At 39.8% G+C, this 22,473-nt stretch overlaps 5 protein-coding genes and 1 pseudogene across 17 annotated transcripts in view; 4 read left to right on the forward strand and 2 right to left on the reverse strand.

Moving 5' to 3' along the window:
• The window catches only part of LOC146524976 (uncharacterized), a 125,765-nt pseudogene that overhangs the window by 31,311 nt on the left and 71,981 nt on the right, over positions 1 to 22,473 (forward strand). The gene's annotated exons all lie outside the window — the stretch shown is intronic.
• Positions 263 to 9,198, forward strand: btk (Bruton agammaglobulinemia tyrosine kinase). 7 transcript variants are annotated; one of them, XM_085130995.1, is made up of 20 exons: positions 273 to 385; positions 1,914 to 1,991; positions 2,907 to 2,958; positions 3,204 to 3,367; positions 3,493 to 3,597; positions 4,159 to 4,240; positions 4,340 to 4,465; positions 4,552 to 4,613; positions 4,705 to 4,892; positions 5,329 to 5,391; positions 5,578 to 5,632; positions 5,717 to 5,796; positions 6,123 to 6,250; positions 6,645 to 6,716; positions 7,128 to 7,299; positions 7,473 to 7,692; positions 7,816 to 7,880; positions 7,971 to 8,089; positions 8,506 to 8,663; positions 8,758 to 9,198. In XM_085130995.1, exons 4-20 carry the CDS (start codon positions 3,227 to 3,229, stop codon positions 8,827 to 8,829), a joined length of 1,908 nt encoding a protein of 635 aa, XP_084987121.1. In that variant the 5' UTR covers positions 273 to 385; positions 1,914 to 1,991; positions 2,907 to 2,958; positions 3,204 to 3,226; the 3' UTR covers positions 8,830 to 9,198. The 7 variants fall into 7 exon arrangements, with proteins under 7 accessions (XP_084987143.1, XP_084987129.1, XP_084987103.1 ...); XM_085131017.1 differs by having other exon boundaries at positions 263 to 1,991; positions 3,209 to 3,367; XM_085130977.1 differs by having other exon boundaries at positions 264 to 1,991.
• On the forward strand, positions 9,387 to 10,560 carry timm8a (translocase of inner mitochondrial membrane 8 homolog A (yeast)). Its single transcript, XM_085131306.1, has 2 exons — positions 9,387 to 9,637; positions 10,251 to 10,560. The coding sequence occupies exons 1-2, from the start codon at positions 9,527 to 9,529 to the stop codon at positions 10,410 to 10,412; spliced, it is 273 nt and encodes a 90-aa protein (XP_084987432.1). The 5' UTR covers positions 9,387 to 9,526; the 3' UTR covers positions 10,413 to 10,560.
• LOC146524981 (magnesium transporter NIPA2) lies at positions 10,891 to 14,754 on the reverse strand. The gene is made up of 6 exons (XM_085131207.1): positions 14,600 to 14,754; positions 14,277 to 14,409; positions 12,991 to 13,047; positions 12,595 to 12,685; positions 12,188 to 12,348; positions 10,891 to 12,066 (listed from the first exon to the last, which is right to left on the reverse strand). Exons 2-6 carry the CDS (start codon positions 14,407 to 14,409, stop codon positions 11,432 to 11,434), a joined length of 1,077 nt encoding a protein of 358 aa, XP_084987333.1. The 5' UTR covers positions 14,600 to 14,754; the 3' UTR covers positions 10,891 to 11,431.
• Positions 16,905 to 21,439, forward strand: mars2 (methionyl-tRNA synthetase 2, mitochondrial). The gene is made up of 3 exons (XM_085131041.1): positions 16,905 to 17,479; positions 17,824 to 18,158; positions 18,496 to 21,439. Exons 1-3 carry the CDS (start codon positions 17,203 to 17,205, stop codon positions 19,672 to 19,674), a joined length of 1,791 nt encoding a protein of 596 aa, XP_084987167.1. The 5' UTR covers positions 16,905 to 17,202; the 3' UTR covers positions 19,675 to 21,439.
• med12 (mediator complex subunit 12) overlaps positions 20,703 to 22,473 on the reverse strand; it is a 38,168-nt gene continuing 36,397 nt past the window's right edge. For all 6 annotated transcript variants that reach the window (XM_085130650.1, XM_085130671.1, XM_085130663.1 and 3 more), the window contains exons 42-43: positions 21,202 to 21,283; positions 20,703 to 21,110 (exon numbers count right to left, since the gene is read on the reverse strand). In XM_085130650.1, the coding sequence (XP_084986776.1) occupies positions 21,073 to 21,110; positions 21,202 to 21,283 (120 nt within the window). In that variant the 3' untranslated portion in view covers positions 20,703 to 21,072. The remainder of the gene's footprint in view (positions 21,111 to 21,201; positions 21,284 to 22,473) is intronic.

The following is a 22,473-nucleotide window of genomic DNA, read 5'->3' on the forward strand; positions in this document are numbered from 1 at the left end:
TACATTTTACTCACAGTGAAAAAGCTTTAATGCCTGCAGACGTTATCATTTTGAAATATCTTTTAACAACGTAATAAGCAGATGAGAAACAAATCCACTCAGGTTACAGTGTAACTATATGTAACAACCAAATATGGCCTTGCATTAATGTTTAGCCCGCTTCCACTTATCACCAAAACTGTCCAGAAGGCTGATATGAAAATTAGCAGCAAGAAAAAGGGGAAGTAAGCCCTGTCGATTCCTCTCTGTGGGTGTGTTTTAAGCTTCTTGCATCACAGACCAACGCACATTTTATGGAAAGCCAGCTACTGAGGCAAAGGTCCATGCCACTCTTCAAGCCTCAGCATCTGCAGTTGTCTGATGTGTGTCATTTTTCGACATCTGGGTAAGCAGCACTTGTTTCTAAAGGAAGTATTTTTAGTCGCACTTTGTTCACAGAACTATAAATGAGAGAAGCAACCTTTGAGTACACTTCATCTGAAAGACCGAGGCCAAAAGTAGCATAGATTAGTGCAAAGACTCAACTGAAACCCACTGTAATTTCGTTTGTATGCAAATCCTGTGAAATAACCAATGAAATTATGAATCCACAAGTGACATTTTCAGCTTAAAGTCTAACGATGTATAAAGTTTGAATGTTTTCTGGACATAAACGTACTGTTGTGTGCTGACAGAGTGCTGATAATCCTTTATGTGCATACACTGACGCTGTTCATCAAAGTGCTTTCTTTGTAGCAGAAAGTGGTTAAATGTAAAGCAAATCGCTAATCAGGTTGTACTTTCACACAGTTACTGACTCTCCATGACAGGCATCTTGCATTGACCTGTCATAGATTGTATTATCATTTTTAATACTTACGTGTGCATCATGGGAAAGTCTCGTATCCTGACAAATAGTTCTCACAAGTCACCACAATGTTAAACTTATGTGGTATTTTAATATGCCTGAGCAGTTAGAATCAGTCTTGTGACATTACTCACTTTTTTTTCTCTCTGTCTGTTTCTTTGTTACGTATGCTCACACACAGACACACACAGACACACGCAAACACACATACACAAGTACGCATTTTATTGCACATAGCACTTATCTACCAGGAAACACAGCATCTTTACAGGTTCCTGTTAACATTAGTCTTTCATGATAAGGTTGTGTCTGCTGTGTCATTCACATCAGACATCATGCAGTCAGAATTTGTACACTTTGGAATAAAAAAAATGCAATAATGATCATTTATAATGATTTATTTGCTACTTAATTGCCTTTCACACAGAGGCTGTAGTGACACAGTTGGCCTGTTTTAGATTATATAGTCCAGCTCACACACAGAAGCGTAAAATTACATATGGAACCTGCCAACACTGATACATTACATGCTTTTCAAATGTCCAACTCATGCACAGCAACATTTAAAAGAGAGATACTGTCAGGTAAGAAGAGGTGCAGGCCACAGGGTTTCTTCTCTCTTCATATTGCAAAGCAATACTGATGCAACTTCCCTATGAGTTTGTCTGTGTCAGCCACCATGAGTCAACTCCCATCAGAAAAGGCAAGAAAATAATCTCCTCTGAGTAGCCATGATGCACTGGTAGCTGCACAGTTTCAGTCAAAATGCTTCACTTATCTAGAGGCACATATCAAAGTTTTGGAGAGTTTATTGACCTTCACTCGAGTTAGTGATGTGAGAAAAGACGGGTCGTGTTAAATGAGGAATGAGTAAACAATGTTTCACAGAATAGGGAACACATCTGTCTGCTCATGAAGGCACAAACAACACCAGCAGGTAGTGTCACCCGAGTGTGAAGAAATGTCAGACTGTTAGCAGAGAGCAACAGAAGCTTCTCGCAGTGCTACAGTTACAGTTCAGATGATAGAAGGAAGTTCTCTCTCTCTCTCGCTCTCTCTCACTAAGCTGAAAATAGGCTGAGTTGAAGTGCGCACACATCTGACAGAAACTGACACACAGTGAGCGCTCGGCCGTGTAACGAGGGTGAGTCTGAGAATTTGATAGTTCACATTTGAGCGGTAACCGGTAACAAATAACTTCCCTGCATTGGTGCACTTTTGTTGCACTTTTAGAACAATGCGGTGACGGGAATACCTCGGCTTTTCTTCTGGTCATTTGGTGAGATTTTAGTTTTAGTTCTGCATTGGTCAGAACCAAAGAAGCCTTTGCTTCCCAACCTATCATCAACATCAATATCTTTCAGCTTTGTTTTCATCAGTTGTCGTGATTTTCTGCGTGTACCGTCACTGCAGTACTATTTATACTGAATTAAGCTATATTTCCCCTAAAATATCAGGCTGTTAATGTCGCTGTGTTACTAATTTCCACAACAATGAATTATTGTATGCTCCCCTTCACTCAGATTCTATCAATGTGTCTTGTTTTGGAGGTGCAAGTTTCATTTCAGCGCTGGTGGTTAGGAGGTGCTGCAAACAAGACACACGACACTGCCATAAAGCAAAGAGAGCCTTTTTCATTTGCCTACTTATCTTATGTGCGTGGTAAAATGTATAAATGTGCCCGAGGGGAAGGAAGCCTTCTGATAGTAGGAGTGATAGATTACATGATATGTTTGCAAGCAAATTTTATTTAGAAGTAAAACAAAAAATGAATCATGTCTAGACTGTATAGTTATATAAAATGAAAGAACTATACTACTGTATTTAGCCAGGTTTTTGGATCAACACATCAGCCACTTGATTTCCATCCCAAAGGCAAAGAGGAGTTAAAGACTGTATCCAGATGACCAGGATGTAACAGCTGAGAGAAACAGATGTGCCACAGAGGCAAATGTTGGAAACCGAGGATGTTGTGTCAGGAAAAGCAGGGCTTATGCAAACTACACCTAATCACACAGTGATATGCGCTAACACTGCAGGCCTGTTCATCTCTTTCCAGATCTCCACTTTCACCTGTTGTAGTGGGACTGCTCCAACTCTATGAACAGTGTGTAGGTATTACATTCTTTAAAGTGCTTTACAAAGGAAATTAAAACACTGCATAAGTGTAAAGTTCAGCAAAACTTGCGGCTTTATTATAATGCTGAGCACAGTCACAGTGGGTGAGCCAGTCACAGCTCTCAGCAGAATCACAGATGCTGTTGTAGTCGGGGTGTGAACATGCTGTTTAGTGGAGAAGCATTGTGTTACGCCATGATTGCTCTTTTTAAACGTATCCATTTGTCACTTGTTCCAGTGCAGCCGAATCCTGATTGAATCATGTCAGACTCCATACTGGAAGGAGTCTTCATTAAAAGATCTCAACAGAAGAAGAAGACCTCACCTTTAAACTACAAAGAGAGAATGTTTGTTCTCACAGCAGAAAAAATATCCTACTATGACTATGACATAGACAAAACGGTATGTATATAGAACTGAAGAAAGGCTCGTTTCATGTTAATGTTGACTGGCAACCTTGGGCCACCAAATAAACACTTGGCTCTTTATCTTGGACTTACCTGACTGTTTCCTCTTCTGTTAAGCAGAAGCGAAAAGGTCTGAAAGGGTCAGTTGACCTAGAGAAGATCAAGTGTGTAGAGGTAGTCCAGCCAGAGCCCAATGCCCCACAAGATCGCATGTATCCATTCCAGGTAGATATTTTTCAATCCAATTTTCATCACTGAAGTTATAAACAAGAGTCAAATGAAAATGCTTTGTACCTGATTAAACTTTATATGAAATATACACTTTGCTTGCTGTCACTGCTGTTTAGCTTCGGGCCAGAACACGTAACAGGAAGATTATATAAGAATAGAGCTGCAGAAAAAGAACAACAACAAACACTTTCTATTAAAAACACACGTAGAGCAGCACACAGCAGCATGACTGAGGCTCTCCAAGGACTGTGCAGTGCTCCAACAGTTAACACTGTGAAAGTTAATTGTTAAGAAGTGAAACTTCCTCTCACTCAGATGAGCTGGGGGCTTTTAGTGCCAATGTTGCCATAAATAGTAAAAGTTCAAGCTGAACACGTCTTAATTAAAGAAAAAGCAAAGTAACACTTTGTGGGTTCATGTGTTGAATTTCCGTTAACACATTTGAAGAGACTTTTGCCACACTTGCAGCATCTATTCTGCAATACCAAACTTGAAGAAAATAAATAAAAAAATACTGAAAACTGCCGTCTTGCTCCGCTGTGGATTTTTCCACAGGTCATTTATGATGAAGGGCCACTGTATATATTTTCTAAGACCGAAGACACCCGGGCAGAGTGGATAAAGAAGCTCAGAGAATGTAAGTGTGCATGTATATCCTCGGTATCTCGTATCATCTTTCATGAACACGACCGTATCTTGTGTATCTGAAAAACTCTGCGGCCGTATACGTGTACAGTGGTGCGCTTCAACAGCGATCTGATGCAGAAGTACCATCCGTGCTTCTGGGTTGATGGGGTGTGGTTGTGCTGCCACCAGGAAGTCAAACAGGCCATGGGTTGCAAAGTGCTCGATAGTAAGAATGGTGAGAATTAGACTCCCCTTAGTTTAAAGTCTAAAATGATCAGGTCCTAAACTTTTAAATTAATATATCAAATAATGCCTTTATAGGAGTGACATCACAGCTATCTCGAAGGTCAACAAGGAAGCCGCTTCCTCCAACCCCAGCAGAGGTATAGACCCAGGACTTTGAGATGAACATTCACCAAGTACACACTGTTTTCTTCTATATCAAAAAAATCAATCTTTTTTCTTTTTCCCCAGAAAAAGCCTACTCGTCCTTTACCTCCACAGCCTCCTGACCCACCGGCGTCCTCTGCAGGCATGACTGTTGTAGCTGAGTACAATTACACACCCATGACACCACAAGACCTGGAGCTAAGGAAGGATGAGGAGTACACCATCCTGGAGAAGTCCGATGCAAACTGGTGGAGAGCTCGAGACAAATATGGGTAAGCTGACTAGAGGTGACCCAAAAATGTCTCGTAAGAAGAGCGTGACCGCACGTAGCCCGTCAGACAAATCAAAAATCAAGCAGTTTACTCTGGAAACTTACAGTGGAGGCTAAAGTAAACCAACTGCAAGCGTTACAATGATAAAGACAGATAATCAGTGATGATTTTGAAGATTAAAGATCATTTATATAAGAGAACGTTCAAAAAGTGGCTTCCGGGGCTACACGGCTCGTTAGTTCATAGATTTTGCATAACGAGTAGAAATGAATTTATGATATATATATATATATATATATTATATATATTATAAAATGAATTTTATAATATATGATTCACTTGAATGATTTGTAAAAGTTAGAATCTGTTAAGAAAAAGGTCCAGCAAAAGTTCACGTTTTGCATGTGCCATCTGTTGATGTTCTTTTCTTTTCCAGAAAAGAGGGTTATATACCGAGCAATTATGTTGTAGAAGCTGAAGATGGGCTAGAAAGATTCGAGTGAGTATCAGCGTTATTGCTTTGCCCCTAAACAGGTGTATTAATGTCACATATGGTTATACATTTTATTATTTTTAACCTAATTCATTCTTGGGTCCTTATCTGCTCTCTAATTCATTTCTTATTGTTGAACTAATACAACAACATTCAGGAAGAATTAAAAATTGTTTATTTTTTTATTGACAGCTGGTATTGCAAGAATATGAACCGTAGTCAAGCAGAAAAACTGTTAAAGGCTGAGGTAAACCCATGACTGTCATTACCAAAAATATGTTTTTAAGTCTGTATTTAAGTCAAAACTTATGAAATATGTTGTTGTACTCAGAACAAAGATGGAGGCTTCTTGGTGCGGGACTCCAGCAAGGCTGGGAAATACACAGTGTCTCTGCTCACAAGGGCTGGCGGGTGAGTAAGCTTAGCGGTGTTAAACACTGCTACCATTTATATAGTGTATCCACTAGCGCCGGTCATGTGTGAACGCATGAAAAGAAGAACTGTTTGTAATGAAAGAGGAAACAGTGGCCCGCAGAGGGAGAGAGATGTAAATGACTTATGCAAAACTTGGACTAATGTGTCTGCGGTACTTTTTTTTTAATTCCAAGACTGAGCGACCCTGTTCAGAACACTGAGGAGATTTTACCTAATTATGCATTTATGATAAATCATTCCTGTTCGTGGTTCCAGTGAAAACGTGCGAACTAAATCCACCCGTGTTACTCTTCTCTCTACAGGGAAGCTGTGGGAAGCTGCCGACATTATAACATCTGCACCACCCAGCAGAGCCAGTATTACTTGGCAGAAAAGCATAATTTTAACACCATCGCAGAGCTCATCAACTATCACCAGCACAACGCAGCAGGTCAATAGAACTGCCCGGGCCATATGGATACATAGTCTCAGCTTTAATACTGTGGTGTTTGTTACACAATAAACTCATTTTCAAATTTGGTTACAGTAACAGGAAAAAGGAAATGAGTCATAAGCAAGTTTGAGTGGGGGGTAGGGGGGCCATTGGAAATTTTGTGGGTTTAATTATTATTTTTTTATTATTAATCTTCACTTTATTTAACTTAAATTTACAGTTGCTTTTTAATGCGAAAACACTTTTTATTTTCTTTTTAACGTCTTCTGTAGCCATTTCACTCACATGTCAAAGCTCAATGAATTAGTTCATTCTTACAATTCATATTCCAGTCATCTTATCAAAAATGACTATCTTCATAGGTAATGTGGCTTTGTTATCTCCCCCATAGGCATGGTTAGCAGACTGAAACACATCGTATCTAACCGGGCACGGCCCCCATCCACAGCAGGCCTTGGTTATGGTGAGATTATGACAGCACTTGAACTGCAGATTAATTGCACCTGCTTTCTTGGATTATGAATGTATTCTTTTTTATTATAACAGCTTTCAGAGAGTGTATAAAAGCTAACATGTAAGATACTGATTATTGTTTTAACAGTGTTTTGTGCTATTAGTATATTTGGCAAAGTTGTTACACTTTTGTGTCTAGTATTAGATCAGAAGATTAAAAATGGTTTTCTGTCTGTGCACCTGATTACCTGTTTTTTAATTTGATAAAAGAAAAAATGTTTCTAGTGTTTCTGGTAATAGTGGCATCTCATTTATCTCTCAGCAGCAGCGCTAAAAAGATAAATACAACGTGTCAAGCAGTTGTTTTAATGAGGTTGTTAGATCCTAAAAGAGCACAATTACTTTCTCTTGTTTGACGCAGGTGTGTGGGAGATTGACCCACACTACCTCACCTTCATCAAGGAGTTGGGATCTGGACAATTTGGAGTGGTGAAGTATGGGAAGTGGCAGGGACAGCATGATGTGGCCATTAAAATGATTAAAGAGGGCTCCATGTCAGAAGATGATTTCATAGAAGAAGCAAAAATCATGATGTAAGCACAACTAAATGATAATAGCTGAATATCTAACTCACTTTAAGATGAGTCTGTTTGTGCACAAGACTCATAAAACTGATCTGTCATATTGGGAATGGTAGTTCCTATAATGTCTTTGAGGAAACCCAGCTCACAGTGCTTAAGTTCCTTCTTCTTTTTGCTCAAACAAGGAAGCTTCGCCATGAGAACCTGGTCCAGCTCTATGGCGTGTGCACCAAACAAAGGCCTATTTATATAGTGACCGAGTACCTTGCAAACGGCTGCCTCCTCACATACCTCAAGGAGGGCCTGAAGCAGCACCCAACAAGCATCCAGCTGCTAGAGATGTGTAAAGATGTCGCTGAGGGCATGGCCTACCTCGAGTCACACCAGTACATCCACAGAGACCTGGTGAGAGACAATGATCCACTGTGTCAAAGCTTAAAAAAGAAAAATCCTGTTTGCTACCCAAAGATAATGCTGAAGGTTTAATGATTATTCCTGAACCTAAAGTAATGTTTGTTTTATCTCCAGGCTGCCAGGAACTGTTTAGTCGATGGAAATGGCACTGTCAAAGTGACTGACTTTGGGCTATCAAGGTAAACACTTTACATAAGTTGCAAAAAGAACAAGACACACTGGTACATCATCAGCATAATATTAAAATCCTCTTCCTCCAAACCTTCCAGGTATGTTTTAGATGATGAATACACAAGCTCGGTTGGCTCAAAGTTCCCCATCCGCTGGTCGCCGCCCGAAGTCCTTCTTTACTGCAAATTCAGCAGTAAGTCTGACATCTGGGCATATGGTAAGTAATACATACTGTATATATTTTTACTGTTTTATTGATGTACTTCAAAGTGAGTGGACACAGAAACTTCAGTATTAAAAATAATAAAGGTGCAAATGACTTAATAGGTTAATTAATAATTACTCTACTGTATAAAAACAGTTTTGGTGAATACAGGGAAAATAAATGTGCTAACAAAATGATTCTTTAAAATTTTAATTAAATAGTTAAATGGAAAACTAAATACATACATCGGGAATTTATATTACAATTAATGCATTAATACCTTCATTTTAAAATATATATCTTTATGCATGTAATGTTTTATTGTTCTGTTGATTTATATTTACCTTTATATTTTATTTTGTTTTGTTTGCTCAAATCGCATAAAAGCATAATGATTTTAAATTCTAACCATTTCTATAATCCATTAGGGGTTTTAATGTGGGAGGTGTACACTCTGGGACGGCTTCCTTATGAGCGCCTCAACAACACGGAAATAGTGGAGCAGGTGTCCCGGGGCCTGCGCCTCTTTCGCCCCCAGTTGGCCAACGAAAGAGTTTACAGCATTATGTCAAGCTGCTGGCTCGATGTAAGTGAATTTTCATATTTTAGTGCAACTCTCGGTTGAGTTGACATTTAATATTGGCCCTAATCCTAGAGTTTTCCTTTGCTGTTCCTTTCAGAAAGCAGAGGAGAGACCAAACTTTCAGGAGCTGGCGCTGACTGCGCAGGATCTGCTATATGAGCTCCAGTAGGACTCCGAATAATGTATCAGCACAAAACATCGACAGTTCACTCAGAAGCCCACAGAGTCGTATCTTCAGATGGAAAGATAACACAATCAGTGAAAGTAGCAGGACAGCGAAGTCCTCTGAAATGTGAATATGTGTACTGTGAATATCACTGTTGCTCACTGATTATATCCTTTCCATCCCATAAGTAGAAGTACATTCCTATAGAGTAGCATTTCAACTGTGTACATTTTATTAAAGAGCACCGGATTGAGTTTGTATGTATGTAGTGAATTTTGTGAAATATTTGTTGAATGTGTAAACATCTTTGCATGTCTAAACAAGCTTTGTACGCGCGTATGTATTGCACAAATAAAAGCCAAGTATACCAGGCTTTGAAATGTTTGAAACGTCATCACGTGGAATGAAAATTAAAAATGAACATGTGCAAAAGATGGAATGAAAATTTCCAACCATGCGACAGACCTGCTGTATTCACGTATCTATGTAGGATGAAAACAAACGCTTAAACACACCCTCAAATGCTGTTACGAAAGTCTACGTGTACAGGATGACGACGCTTGTCACACAAACGTGCTCTGTGATTGGCTGAACTACTTCCCGTTTCCCGTCGTGCGCACGCACGTGAAGGTCAGCAATAAAGCCATTAAGCATTTACAGTTTGCAAAATATTACCAGTACGACCTCTTTATAAGCAGGTATGGACAGCCAGGGAGCGACAGCTGACCCTCAGCTTCAGCAGTTCATCGAAATCGAGTCTCAGAAACAAAGATTTCAGCAGCTGGTGCATCAAATGACGGAGGTCTGCTGGGTAAGATCAGCGTTAAGCTACCAGCTCAGCTCTGCCATTTGCTATGTGTATAAATATATCTGTTTTTTGACTGATGGCTGGTGTGTCTTATATTATACACAATTTTAGGCTTCCGTTTGTACTGGCCGTGGACAGAAAATTATATTAAAATTGATTTTAACAATTTCCAAACACCGGGTCGCACCGCTTTTCTTAGGCGACCCTTACCGCTATTTCAAAGCAGGGATTCAGTAATAAAGTGTTAGAGACACTATACCTGTTCACTATACCTGTTCACTATACCCCGGCTTGGTATAGCTGGCGCTTTAGATAAGGAGTATCGGAGTGAAGCGAGGTGGACATGTAGTATTTTAATGTTCATGTCAAAGCGGGCAAAAGGCAGACGTGTGAGGTCACGAAGGACCGCCTAAGAATTTCCTGAATAACTGGTTTAAAATACACTTTTGAGTGTCTGAGCAACTCGTCCGAATCGTGGAGTGCCGCACTGCGTGCTGAGGTCACAGCTGGGGCACAGCCACGCGCTGACGTAAAGTTGCTACTTTGTAACAAGAACTCTGGCGCTGTATCCAATCTTGCCGTTACATTTCCTTCTAATCGGTGTCTCTGTTTCCAGGAGAAGTGTATGGATAAACCCGGGCCGAAGCTGGACTCGAGGACGGAAGCGTGCTTTGTTAACTGCGTGGAGCGATTCATCGACACCAGCCAGTTCATCTTAAACAGACTGGAACAGACTCAGAGGAGCCGGGGGTCGTTCTCAGAGACCATGTCAGACTAAAAACTGTCTCTCAGAGCACTAACGAGGCACACGGGCACTGCTCTGAGAGGGACGTACCTCTGACCCTGCTGTCTGTACAGTACCTTGAAGAACTGTCCAGCCAATGGGGGGAAAAGGAATCTAAAGTGTTACCTTTTCATACAAGTGCCTGAAATTAACATCGAGTATGGACTCCTGTAGTTTTTTTTATTTGTCTTCTGCTGGCGTCTGAGTGTTGAGAAAAAAACAAACAAAGCCACAAACCTAAACTCTGTTTTTGTCAAGTCACAGAATTCAAGCTCAAGCTTTAAAACTGAGTCTGAATGTGCAAAAACACACTGAGCTGGCCTGCTGGGGGGTGGACTTAACTACATGCTGGTGTAATGAAAGGAACTAAAGATGTCTTGACAGAAGAGGCATGATCATGATCAGCAGCCGAGGCTGAACATATGCAATAAATAAATTTAACAAAAAGAAAAACCAAACAATATTGTCCATCTTTGGAAGAGTGCAGTGAAATGATGTAAATGTGTTTTAATCGGCATTATCAAAACATCCAAAACACAGTTAACGCAGCGATATGTTACAGCTTGCACACATTAGGGAGACATTTATACAAGTAGACAGCATCCTTTGGTGTGGTTTGTGTGTAATACTGAGGTAATGCAGTAACTGACATCATCGACTGAGCAAATTAAGACTTTAACACTGACTGCAAATAAGCTCACACATTTTTAAGCATGATGAAAGCTAAAGGTGCAAAACTTTGGTTATAGTTTTCAGTAACAGAAGGCACAACCTGGCTTGTGAAGGCTATTTTTAACTCAATATGTTGTAAAAAACAAAAAAACCCAAATGTACACACCAGTATGATGTGGACAACTAATTTTAAATAAAATCCAGTGTACTGAGAGCATTACTCTCATTTTAAAGCCTCCTCTCCCATCCTCCTCGCTTTTTTGTAAGATAGATTGTAAAGCTGTGATATGCATTAAAGTTTTAGAATGACTTCGTAGTGGTAATAACAATACTGGCCCTCTTTAAGGGGCTCTCTGGTGTATACCCCACCCTCCATTTGTGGCTCCTTCTCTGGGAAGATTCATCTCGTCTTGTGCTTGCAAGTCACAGCTGGGAAGAGCCAAGTATGGCTGTTGGCCCCATGGAAAGCCCTGAGGACCTTTCCTCAGATAAAGTGGGAGGGAATCCCAGGTAAATGTAATGTCTTTAAAGGCATGGAGGAGAAAAATTCCCAAAATGATGGTCAAGAACCCACTGATTGTTCCCACTATCCCATCTATGTTCATTCTTAACCATTCCTTGAAGAGGATGGCCGAGCAGGCCATGACAGATGTGGTGAAGAAGACGTAATAAATGGGAGTCACTAGTGATGTGTTAAAAATGTCAAGGGCTTTGTTCAGGTAGTTGATTTGAAGGCTGACACAGATTACCAGGCAGATGATTAAGGCCCAGAACAAAGGTTCCTTCAGCACCGCTGTCCCGGCAAACAGCTCCTTAATGCCAATGCCCAGGCCCTTGACACAAGACACAGAGAGCGAGCCAATCACAGAGCAGATCAGGATGTAGACCAGCACATTCTTCTGTCCAAAACGCGGAGCCACAGCACAGATAAGAATCAGACTGCTTCCCACAACGCACACAGCAAACACAATGAAACCTAATGGGAGCATTCAAGAATGAGTTAGTAACCTGACAAAAATCAAACATCCAGCTCCTTTCAGGGATTCAGCTTCCACAGTGTTGTTAATCAGGTCACAGCAAAGCAGGTCTGGTCATACCTGGATCCAGGAGCTTCTCAGACATGGCACTGAGGGAAGCCACCTCTTCTTCCTGCGGTGCATGGATAACCATGACTGTGGAGCCCAAGACACAAAGCAAACAACCGATCTTCCCATGCACGTTCAACCTCTCGTTCAGAAAGTAAGAGGACAGCACAGCACTGGAGATGAAAAACACACACAGCAGAGGCACAAATGAAAGGGTATTTAGAAGGGTATTTCTTTCATAGTGGGAAAAAGTGAAAGCAACAGCTTTTAGCAAATATATATATAGAGATATTTCAAACCATAGTAAATCTACTGTATTTATTGGGGATCATTTTCAATCTCAGATGCATTTCCAACATGCATCCTTCATTAATAATACTATTATACAACATAATACATTAAACCTTTAAAACGTTTACCTGACAAGTACACTCAATGCTCCGAGTGGAGTCACAAGTGTGGCTGGTGCAAATGCATATGCGGCAAAGTTGGCAGCCTCTCCAGCTCCCACTGCAACACAACAACGAGCGTCATTAGCATGCAGATATATTCATATCTGGTGCAGCTGTTTAGGTTAAATATTTTCTTCCAAACCCACATGTGCAAATGTGCTCTTTGAAGGAATGTGTACATGGGATATTTGGTGTGGGTGCAGTGCTTACTGCCACGTCACCAGCAAAAAAAAAAAAAAAAAAAACAACCCACAAATGCCTTGTTTTGTTTTAAGAAAACAAAGAAGACAGTGTTTCTAGGAAGAATCCTGACCTTGTTGCCCGTTTACAGGGCAGAATAAAGTCTGTCAAAGATTCACTTACTTGAAATTAATCCTGCCCACCAAAGCCATTCTTTCAGGTAAGCGTGGCCCCCTTGACCTGTTAGTTGCACAAAGAAAAACTGCCGTAGATTTCACAATAACAGCTGCAGATTTCTCCCTCAAAACCATCATTGTTGGTACATTTATGAACAACCAGGTTAATGTTACTAATCATAAGTTACACAATGTACTGCGGTAGCTTGAATTTGCACAGCCCTTCTGATACCCGCTGTAGTATATTTTTATTATTCAGGTACACCTGTCTTCTTTTGCACTACAACATATAGCTGTAGTTTCCCACAGCTTATCTCGATTTTATTTATGCCGTTCAAAACAGCCAACATCTCAAGGACCTTACGGATTATGATTAACTCATAAAACATGATATAAAGTTCTCAGTTACAAAGCTTAAAGTAGTTTAAATCAATTCCATATCAAAAAGCTAAACTGCTGTTTATATAATAATAATACAGTAATAAGACATTAATAGAAATGCCTATGTATTTATGGAAGGTCTATGCTCATAGTCCATGAGTGCGTTTGAGTCATTTTGTCAAAAGCAAAATATTACATATTTACTGCTTCTTAAATGTAAGCATTTAATGCTTCTCTGTGTCTTGAAGCTTTATTATACATATTAACTCCTGGTTAATTAGTAGATCCCTAAAAAGTAAATCCATTCTTTGTTTAAAAAAACATACATAAATAAATGTAATTTCATTTGTAATAAGGGATAAATCTTTACTATACCAGATGGGTGTGTCTTTTAGCTTGTCAAACAGGATTAAATACTACTGGCATACTGTGACTAGCAGCTTTGGTGCTACAGTGCAGTGGTTTCTGCATACCTGGGTGTCAGAATCACACAGGTGAAGTCACAAGGAAATCTCGTACATTTTTTTCTCAAATTAATATGCCACGTTTTCTCATAGTTATGCTTTTTAGATGAGCTGACTTGTTTATTGTCACAGAAAAGTCCAATATTCTGTCGTTTTCCCTCTAAAATGTCAGACTTCGATGCAATGATTAAATGTTTAGTCTTACGTGATAGTTAAGTGAGTAAGAGTCTCAGTGTGTGAATACAACACAGCTGCATGACAACGAACCTCCCTCCATCTTACTGTTGATAATGAAAGCGGGATTATTTCCATCATGAAAATTGCAATAACAATTCAGCTTTAAGGGTTACTTCATTGTGTTGTAGTTATTGTTAATACAACTACGTGTTCTAAAAATGTCTTCACACGCTCGCATAAACTTTGCTACAGTTGAGTTTTGTTTGATCACCTGCTCGCATAGACCCCTTGCTGGCCAATCGGAGCAGGCCTTTCTTCTTCAAGATGAAACTCGAGCCGATGAAAACACTGGAGCTCACAGCTAGCGAGAGGCCAATGTAGAAGTCCAAACGAGTCACCTCCATCTGAAACAGCGGATAATGCAGTAAAACATGTTCCGGGTGTAAAAACGGTCGACCTACTTCAAACACGAAACTTTCCGAACGCCGGAAAGCTCGTGTTTAAAGAAGTCACATGACAGGCTGACTGTACCGCGACGAACTGAAACTACCCATTAAAACGAGCGTAAAAGCGGAGCAATATGAAAGTACGTACCGCTCTGATTTGGTTGTAGTTTGTTTTAGTGCAATTCAGCTTTAGACGCTCGGCTAACGTCACATTTTGTGAAATGTTTTACCTCCGTCGTCACATTAAAGCTATTCGTCACATTCATTGCGGACCGCGGGAGGAGAAGCAGCTGATTGGCTGGTCGTCACCAAGCAACTTCCTTGTGATCGTCTTGGAAACGGTTATCTGCTACCGGTCAAACAAACAACTGTTCGCCATTTTTTTATACTATTTTTTTAAAATTATTTTCGTGATATTTAGTTATAATGGCTGTTTCCCTTAATAACATTAACAAAGTACTGGAAAGAAAGTCGTAGAAGAAATAACACAGAAAGGTGTTACTGATAAAACAGTAAAGGGCCATTCTACAGTTGTAGGACATTTTCTGTATGAACATGTTTGTTGTGTAAAACACACTTCTACTAAAATAAAATGTACCTAGTTGTTTAAAACGTGGTTCCAAAATATTATTTAAAACACAGAAAAATGGCATTTTTCTCTTGTCCCTACTTGCTAATAATGACATGTCTTATATACTATAGGATTTTAAATGAGTTTTACATTAACTTGATTGTTTTTAATTCGTTAACATAGCTATAATTGTCTGTGAAGGTTCTCAGTCATCCAGGTCATCGTAGTCTAAGGAACTTGCAAAGAAAAGCGTCTGGACTTCTTTAAGTTACTTGAAGACGTTTCACCTCTCATCCGAGAAGCTTCTTCAGTTCTAAGGTCAAATAGTGGAGAAGCTGAAGAAGCTTCTGAAACGTCTTCAAGTAACTTAAAGAAGTCCAGACGCTTTTCTTTGCAATATCTATAATTGTTTAACCTTTTTAAACCTTTTTTAAACATCAGGATAGTTTAAAAAAACGTATATATCCAAAGCAAGTTCCCACAAAATATGTGCAGACTTGTTACCGAAACCTATTTAGCCTCAAAAAGGAAGAGACAAAACAATGAGGTAGCATGATAAAGAAGAAGTGACATGATCAAGTCGCGTGCTAACACCAATGGTAGACCAAAGGTCAGTCCCCTTTGACATATTTTGTATTAGTCCAAGCTTTTCTGACTAAAGTATGTCACTCTAACCATTACAAGTCCCTGTTACCCATATTATCAAAAGAAGACAAATGAATTTCACAGTTTCATTCTTTTATTTACATAACTACGTTCATCCCTGACTTTCACAGTACATTACATGATTCCACATTACATTATCTACAAATAAAGCAAATATAGCTATTTGACCCTGTTGCCTTGTCCTACACTGTTTTTAACACTGTTACTATATAATTTTTATTAAAAATAAACAAATGTTTTTATTAGCTCACAAGGGTTTGATCTACTACCTTTGTAATAGTAACTATTATAAAGTTCAGCAAGGTAGATTTAGAAAGTTGCTTAAATGAATCAATCTTAGCTATTAGTATTAGTATATTAGTATTCCACATAAAGGCAACCATCATCACTTTTTTAAAATCTAAACTTTTACAATTTTATAATCTACATTTTCTGGTTCTGGAGAATTGGAAAATATTTTTGTAAGTTTAATATGTAAACTTAAAAAAAGATTATACAGCAGCAATATATAACAGAAAAGGGTAAAATAAAGGGTCATGTATTTGTTTGTTTGTTTTTGTTTGAAGCCTAAATTCTCCTGTAATAATGACCCTAATAAAAGCCAGACATGGCACATAAATATTAATGAATTTGTGACGGAAGATACCACTAATTTACTTAAATAATGCTGACAGTTGATAACATCAGGCAATATCACTATTTAATAATATTTGCAGTATTATTAAGTAGATATACAGTTGTGGTCAGGAGTTTATAGGAGTGCTCACTCTGGAGTAGGGACATGTTTCTGGAGGAATTCAAGTATCCCAGGGTCTGGTTTGAGTGAGGAAAGGGGGGAAACAGGAGATAAGTTATTCAGATGTGTCACTACTTTGCCAAGGTTTGGAAGAAGATTCAAACAATCACAGTTTTGTTTGAACTGTGCTCCAATAATAATCACATCAACAATGTGCATTTTATTAAGCACATTGTTGTATTAATATATGCAACAACTCAACAACTTAATTGTGATAAGTGGATTAAAAAAAAATTGTATTTACCTCCCTGAAACCACGTGCCTGTGCACATGTCAACTTCCTACTCTGTTTTTGTCAATAAATTTAAAGTTTAAAAAAACGTCCCACTGAAATCGATGTAGTTTTTTTTTTTTACCGTAAATATTTTGCTTTTTGTATAGTTTCTTTTTTTAATATTTGTTAGAATATCAGCGGTAACACTAAATTAAAGAGAAAAATAAGGAAAAATAAGAAAGAAATAGGGGGAAAATACACCTCGTAATCTGATTGGTGGTTGATAGTCAATGCGCAACATACAGCGTTTTCATTGGACAAATTATTGTTATTCGTAGAAACCGGAAGAAGCCTTAACCTTCACAGGCAATGAAACACATGGATTCCAGGGTTACGAAAAAGGCTTACATTGAACTGAATTTGCCGGTTTTACGCTAAAACTCAACACTACGTGGATTCAGTATCGTTTTTGGTCTTCATGTGGACGTCGCTTGGTATCCAACGATGAGGTTCCCCTTTCTGTTTGCTACCAGAGGATGTAGAGCGGTTTACAGACTCCATCAAAAGCAGTTTTTATCGCCGGTTCCACCTCTCCGGGAACGTCGGAGCAGCGCTGCTTTGAGCGCTCAGCTATGCAAAGATGACAGAAGTTACTATATAACGACTCCCATCTTCTATGTCAACGCTTCACCTCATTTAGGACACCTTTACTCAGCTGTCTTAGCAGACTGCTTACACAGGTACAAACTACTGCAGGGATTTAACTCAAAGTTTGCAACAGGTAAATCTTCCATTTACGCTAAGTGTTCGTTTTTCATGTTACTTTAATTAATGGGTGTCTGTAGGTATTAAGGTCTTTGTTATACACAATTTTAAGCCTCACATTGAACAGATCAGGGCAAACGAGAAAATGGTATAACAGAAGAAAAGACTAAGATGTTGACATAAAACTGTTCTGCGATCACCTTATAATTTTGACATTTTGAAACTGTTGAAAAAGTAAATTAGTTCTTTTTCTGTTTTATATGATTGTGAGTGGAATGTATTTTAATTTTAACCATTATTATTGCTCAGTTGACTTTTTGGCTTTTGATGATGCTCTTGTTATGTTTGTAATACTTTCAGGCACTGATGAACATGGCTTGAAAATCCAACAAGCTGCTGAAGCTGCAGGAAAAGATCCCCTGACCTTCTGCACGGGTGTGTCCAAGCAGTTCAGACATCTCTTCAGCAGCTGCAACATATCATACACAGACTACATAAGAACCACCGAGCAGAGGCACCGTGAGGCTGTGGAGCATTTCTGGTCGGTGCTGTGGAACAAAGGGCTCATCTACAAGGGGAGTTACGAAGGCTGGTACTCCACGCAAGATGAAAGCTTTCTTATGCCCTCTCAAGTCGGTGATGCTTTGGACTCATTAGGGAAGGAGATCAAAGTGTCGCTGGAGAGTGGACACAAGGTAATTTCGATCAAACCGTGCAAACTATTTTTTCCTTTTGTCTCTTGAGGAGCTTTAAGAAGTCTAGGAAAAATACGCCAACTTGAGCCTCTATAGTGTGTGACATTTACTGAGTAAGTGGTGCCTAACCATGGGTTCGATTTTACCACAGACTATTTACTGCATGTAGTTCCTGTCTGTGCTCTACTGCCCTGCCATATAAACACTGAAAATGCTTCCCTAACGAAATGTGAAATGGAGATTATTATCCGTTTTCCCCTTTTCAGTGTTTATATTGAGCTATTTTTACTTCATTAACAAAGTTTCAAAAACAGATGATCTCGCCACTGTTTTGCAGGTGGAGTGGATGAAAGAGGAGAACTATATGTTTCGCTTGTCTGCGTTTCAATCTCAGCTGCTTGACTGGCTCAGAGGAAATCCTCAGGCTATACAGCCTGAGCGTTTTCACCAGGCCGTACTTAAGTGGTTGCAGGAAGACCTTCCTGACCTCTCGGTGTCCCGTCAGAGAAGCCGTCTTCAGTGGGGGATCCCAGTCCCCGGAGATGATGAACAGACTATCTACGTATGGCTAGATGCTCTGGTGAACTACCTCACAGTAGCTGGATATCCAGATAAACACAACCAATGGTGGCATGTGGCCTGCCATGTTATAGGAAAGGACATCCTAAAATTTCACGCCATCTACTGGCCAGCTTTTCTCCTAGGAGCTGGGCTGCCACTGCCACAGGTGATTCATGTGCACTCCCACTGGACAGTGGGAGGAAAGAAGATGTCTAAAAGTTTGGGCAATGTGGTCGATCCTCTTGAACGCTCACAAATGTTTACAGCTGACGGTATGAGATACTTCCTCCTGCGTCAGGGTGTTCCTGACTCGGACTGTGATTACACAGATGACAAAGTTGCCAAGCTGCTCAACGCAGAGCTCGCAGACTCTCTGGGCGGTTTGCTTAACCGCTGCACGGCACCAGCTCTCAACCCAGCTCAGGTCTACCCCTCTTTCTGTCCTCAGTCCTTCCCCAGAGCACACGGAGGCAGAGCTGTGCATGAAGACTACCACATGTTGGATGCTATACAGAAACTCCCAGCTGTGGTGGAAAAGCACTATGAGACCATGCATATATACAAAGCTCTGGAGGCCATCAGTGCCTGTGTGAGGCTCACCAACGGGTTTGTCCAGCGCCACACACCCTGGAAACTGGACAGGAAAAACAATGAAGACCAGCGCTGGGTAGACACCATCATTCATATCTCTCTTGAGTGTCTGAGGATATATGGCACACTTCTCCAGCCGATTGTGCCAGAGACTTCTAACAAATTGCTGTCACGACTTGGGGTGCAACCGCATGAGAGGAGCTGGGCAGGTCTGAACTTCCTGGCGAGGTACCAAGGAATGGACTGTCCTTTTGAAGGAAGAGCACTAGGATCTGACAGCGGGGTGCTTTTCAGTCGCTTGGAACCTCATAATGCCGACAAACAAAAACCTAAGAAAACAAAAAAGTCTGCAAATTTGAAATGAGGATGGTGTGGGTTTGTTTTTTAATGTAAGTGTGAGAGTTGTCACACATGCATTGCAACCATGAACCTTTTCCTTAGTGGTGGGTGTGAGAACAAAGATCTAACTCAGTCACACCGCACATTAGTATAAGGGTTTATATCTGATTGCGCTTGCATCAAAGTACTTAAGTGCATTCACTGCTATCTGCACTTTATACTGCAGCACATTTGCTCAAACCAAGCAGAGTATTTCCAGAAGTGAGAATATATCTGAAGTCATTTCTTGTCGAGTGCTACGTGTCAGAAAGGACATCGGTCTCATTCGGATTCCAAAAATACACGAAACGGAAAAAATTGTACAAATTGAAAATTAAAAAAAGTTCCTGTCTGAAAACAGCTGAAGCCTTTGTTTTAATATCATCACTCTGAACCGAATGGAGCCATAATTTAACATCTTTTTATTCTGTTGGATGTCAAACTGTCTGGATTGAAACTATTCTAAACAGTGTTAACCTGAAATGAAAACACCTGTATAGTTACGTGTATACAGGGTCTTTACACGTTGCTGTTTGTATTTCTCAGTCTTGAATTTTTTTTGAAAACTCCAAGATTCGTTGTACTGAAAAAACATAAATACTACATATTTAATAGCTGCCCAGTCTCTGAACAGTTAGTCAAAGTGTCCTTTCACTCTTTTTACTAATCGCTAAAGTCCCAAGCTGAGCAAACACACCAACTTTAAGTTTTCCATTTACCAGTATGCCTTCCCCCTCTCTCCCAGTATTAAACACACAGACGTGAATAATGAACTGATGCCTCAGTTCCATTTAGCTGGTTCACTTTCAGTCCTTGTAATAAGAACACTGTTTTATTTACTCATTATTGGAACACTTTTACAAAACAGTCATTTACGGTGGTATTTACATCAGTTTGATACATTTTATGCACTCGTTGTCACTTTCCTTCTCCCAGAGCTTGAAAAAGAGCAGCGAAAGATAAAAACTTTCACTACCAGGTTTTAAAAGAGGCAGCCAACACAAGTACCAGACATTAAAAACTGACATGATTTTTAATGAGAAATACACGAAACTGAAAAAATTGTACAAATTGAAAATAAAAAAAAATTGCATTATTCTTATAATTTGTGGTAATTTTTTTCTTTACATAGGCTCCATCATTAAGCATTACGTGTTTACTTCAGATAAGGATCACTCCATTGATATTCTATAATTACACAAGTGACACGAGATCATCTCTGATTGTTGCCTCAGTGGTCAACATTGGATTTCATTAATCTGTTTGGTGGTCCTTTGTGCCTTCAAGTCATCCCTCCTAACTACCTTCATGGGACTGGACACATGTATTCCCCCAATCCACAGAGCAGGGCCTCCACTCTGCCCACCACTATGAACAAACATTATCAGTAATAAGAGTTGGTGCCCTGTGATGGTTGTGTACCTGTTAAACAGAGGGAAAGGTTTACAAATGTGGAACAATGAGCACGCATTAGAAATGTGAGAAGATGCCACTGAAGATGTTTCTGACTTACTTGATAGTTGCTGTTGCAGCTGTCTGACCAGCGCTGCAGTCTGCTGTTGCTGCTGAGTCTGCTGCATTCCTGGTCGTGGGAACTAAAAGAGAGAGAGGGTACTTAAAACTATTTTTGCACCTTTATCCAAATTAACTCATTTTAAATAAACTCCAGTTGGATTTCCAACTTGGACGTCACAGCAGCCCGACTAGCCCAGGGTTAATGCAAGATGACAATAGTCCACAGAAACCTTAGTCTCTCTCCTTTAACCTTGATTTATTTAAAAAGCAGCCATTTAGCAGCAACTGAATATTTGGGGTGCCTGAATGCTCACGTGGGCTGGTAAATGATCACAAACTGATCGGCCACTCGATAATGTTCACGCTGACCCAGTTTTGCTGCTGGCTCTAGTTTCATCTCATCTGACCAAAGGATGCACTTCCAGTATGCATGATCCCTCTCCAGGTTGTCCTTCGCACACTTCAGTCTGACTTTAAAGTGTCTCTTCTGCAGAAGTGGAGTTTTTCAGTGCAGGATCCTAGTGACTGTCGAGTTCACTAGTGTCTTGGCAGTTGTTCTGGGGTCTTTAAACACATCTCTCATCGCTTTTCTCTCCAGAAACATTTCCCTTCCTACCTCTGCCAGCCACCTTCTGTGCTGTGTGGCTCTTAGAATTTCCTGATGATACTTTTCACTCCAGTTCTTGGTACTTGGAAATGCAGTGATAACTTTGTATAGCCATTTCCTGCTTTGTGAGTAGGGCTGTACGATATGACCAAAATCTCATATCCCGATATAAAATATCTATCGTGCTGATAACGATATAAATCACAAAAATGTAACATTTTCTGTAAATTCTGTGAATCTCGGGCAGCTCGACTTGCGTGAAGTGTTTCCAGCTGTGCGTCATGTAGCTGGAGTCGAGTGTTTTAACCGATGCATGAAACGACACATTTTTAGACATAAGTTGTAACGGCGCCGTTTTCTTTGTGAGTGTTTATTACACGGCATGCTGCGGGGAACAGCCTGTTCTAACGTTTGAGTCGAAGGTTTATTTTTTAGCACCTGGCGTCTTTTTTACTTCTCATCCGTAAATAATCTGCTCTTTCACGTGATTCAGTTTATTTTGAAAAGTCTCAACAGGATTTTGAGCTTTATTGTGAAAGGTTTATGTGGAACATAAACAAGCGGACACGGGATGCTGTTACCTTGTTGCTAATGACACAGGCGCTTGTCCGTAGGTAGTGTGGTTATAATAAATAAAAGAGAAAGAGAGTTTAAGACTTTTAG

Source organism: Neolamprologus multifasciatus, chromosome 2, assembly GCF_963576455.1.
Source record: "Neolamprologus multifasciatus chromosome 2, fNeoMul1.2, whole genome shotgun sequence".
NCBI lineage: Eukaryota > Metazoa > Chordata > Actinopteri > Cichliformes > Cichlidae > Neolamprologus > Neolamprologus multifasciatus.

Bases quoted from the DNA above. Each gene is read 5' to 3' on its own strand.
- btk (XM_085131003.1), top strand. From the start codon at position 3,227: ATGTCAGACTCCATACTGGAAGGAGTCTTCATTAAAAGATCTCAACAG. The intron at 4,614-4,704 runs GTATAGACCCAG...CTTTTTCCCCAG, and splicing joins TTCCTCCAACCCCAGCAGAG to AAAAAGCCTACTCGTCCTTT. The intron at 8,090-8,505 runs GTAAGTAATACA...ATAATCCATTAG, and splicing joins GTCTGACATCTGGGCATATG to GGGTTTTAATGTGGGAGGTG.
- timm8a (XM_085131306.1), top strand. From the start codon at position 9,527: ATGGACAGCCAGGGAGCGACAGCTGACCCTCAGCTTCAGCAGTTCATC. The intron at 9,638-10,250 runs GTAAGATCAGCG...CTCTGTTTCCAG, and splicing joins AAATGACGGAGGTCTGCTGG to GAGAAGTGTATGGATAAACC.
- LOC146524981 (XM_085131207.1), bottom strand. From the start codon at position 14,409: ATGGAGGTGACTCGTTTGGACTTCTACATTGGCCTCTCGCTAGCTGTG. The intron at 12,686-12,990 runs GTAAGTGAATCT...GTTGTGTTGCAG, and splicing joins GTGGGCAGGATTAATTTCAA to TGGGAGCTGGAGAGGCTGCC. The intron at 12,349-12,594 runs GTAAACGTTTTA...TTTCATCTCCAG, and splicing joins GCATTGAGTGTACTTGTCAG to TGCTGTGCTGTCCTCTTACT.
- mars2 (XM_085131041.1), top strand. From the start codon at position 17,203: ATGAGGTTCCCCTTTCTGTTTGCTACCAGAGGATGTAGAGCGGTTTAC. The intron at 17,480-17,823 runs GTAAATCTTCCA...TAATACTTTCAG, and splicing joins TAACTCAAAGTTTGCAACAG to GCACTGATGAACATGGCTTG. The intron at 18,159-18,495 runs GTAATTTCGATC...ACTGTTTTGCAG, and splicing joins CGCTGGAGAGTGGACACAAG to GTGGAGTGGATGAAAGAGGA.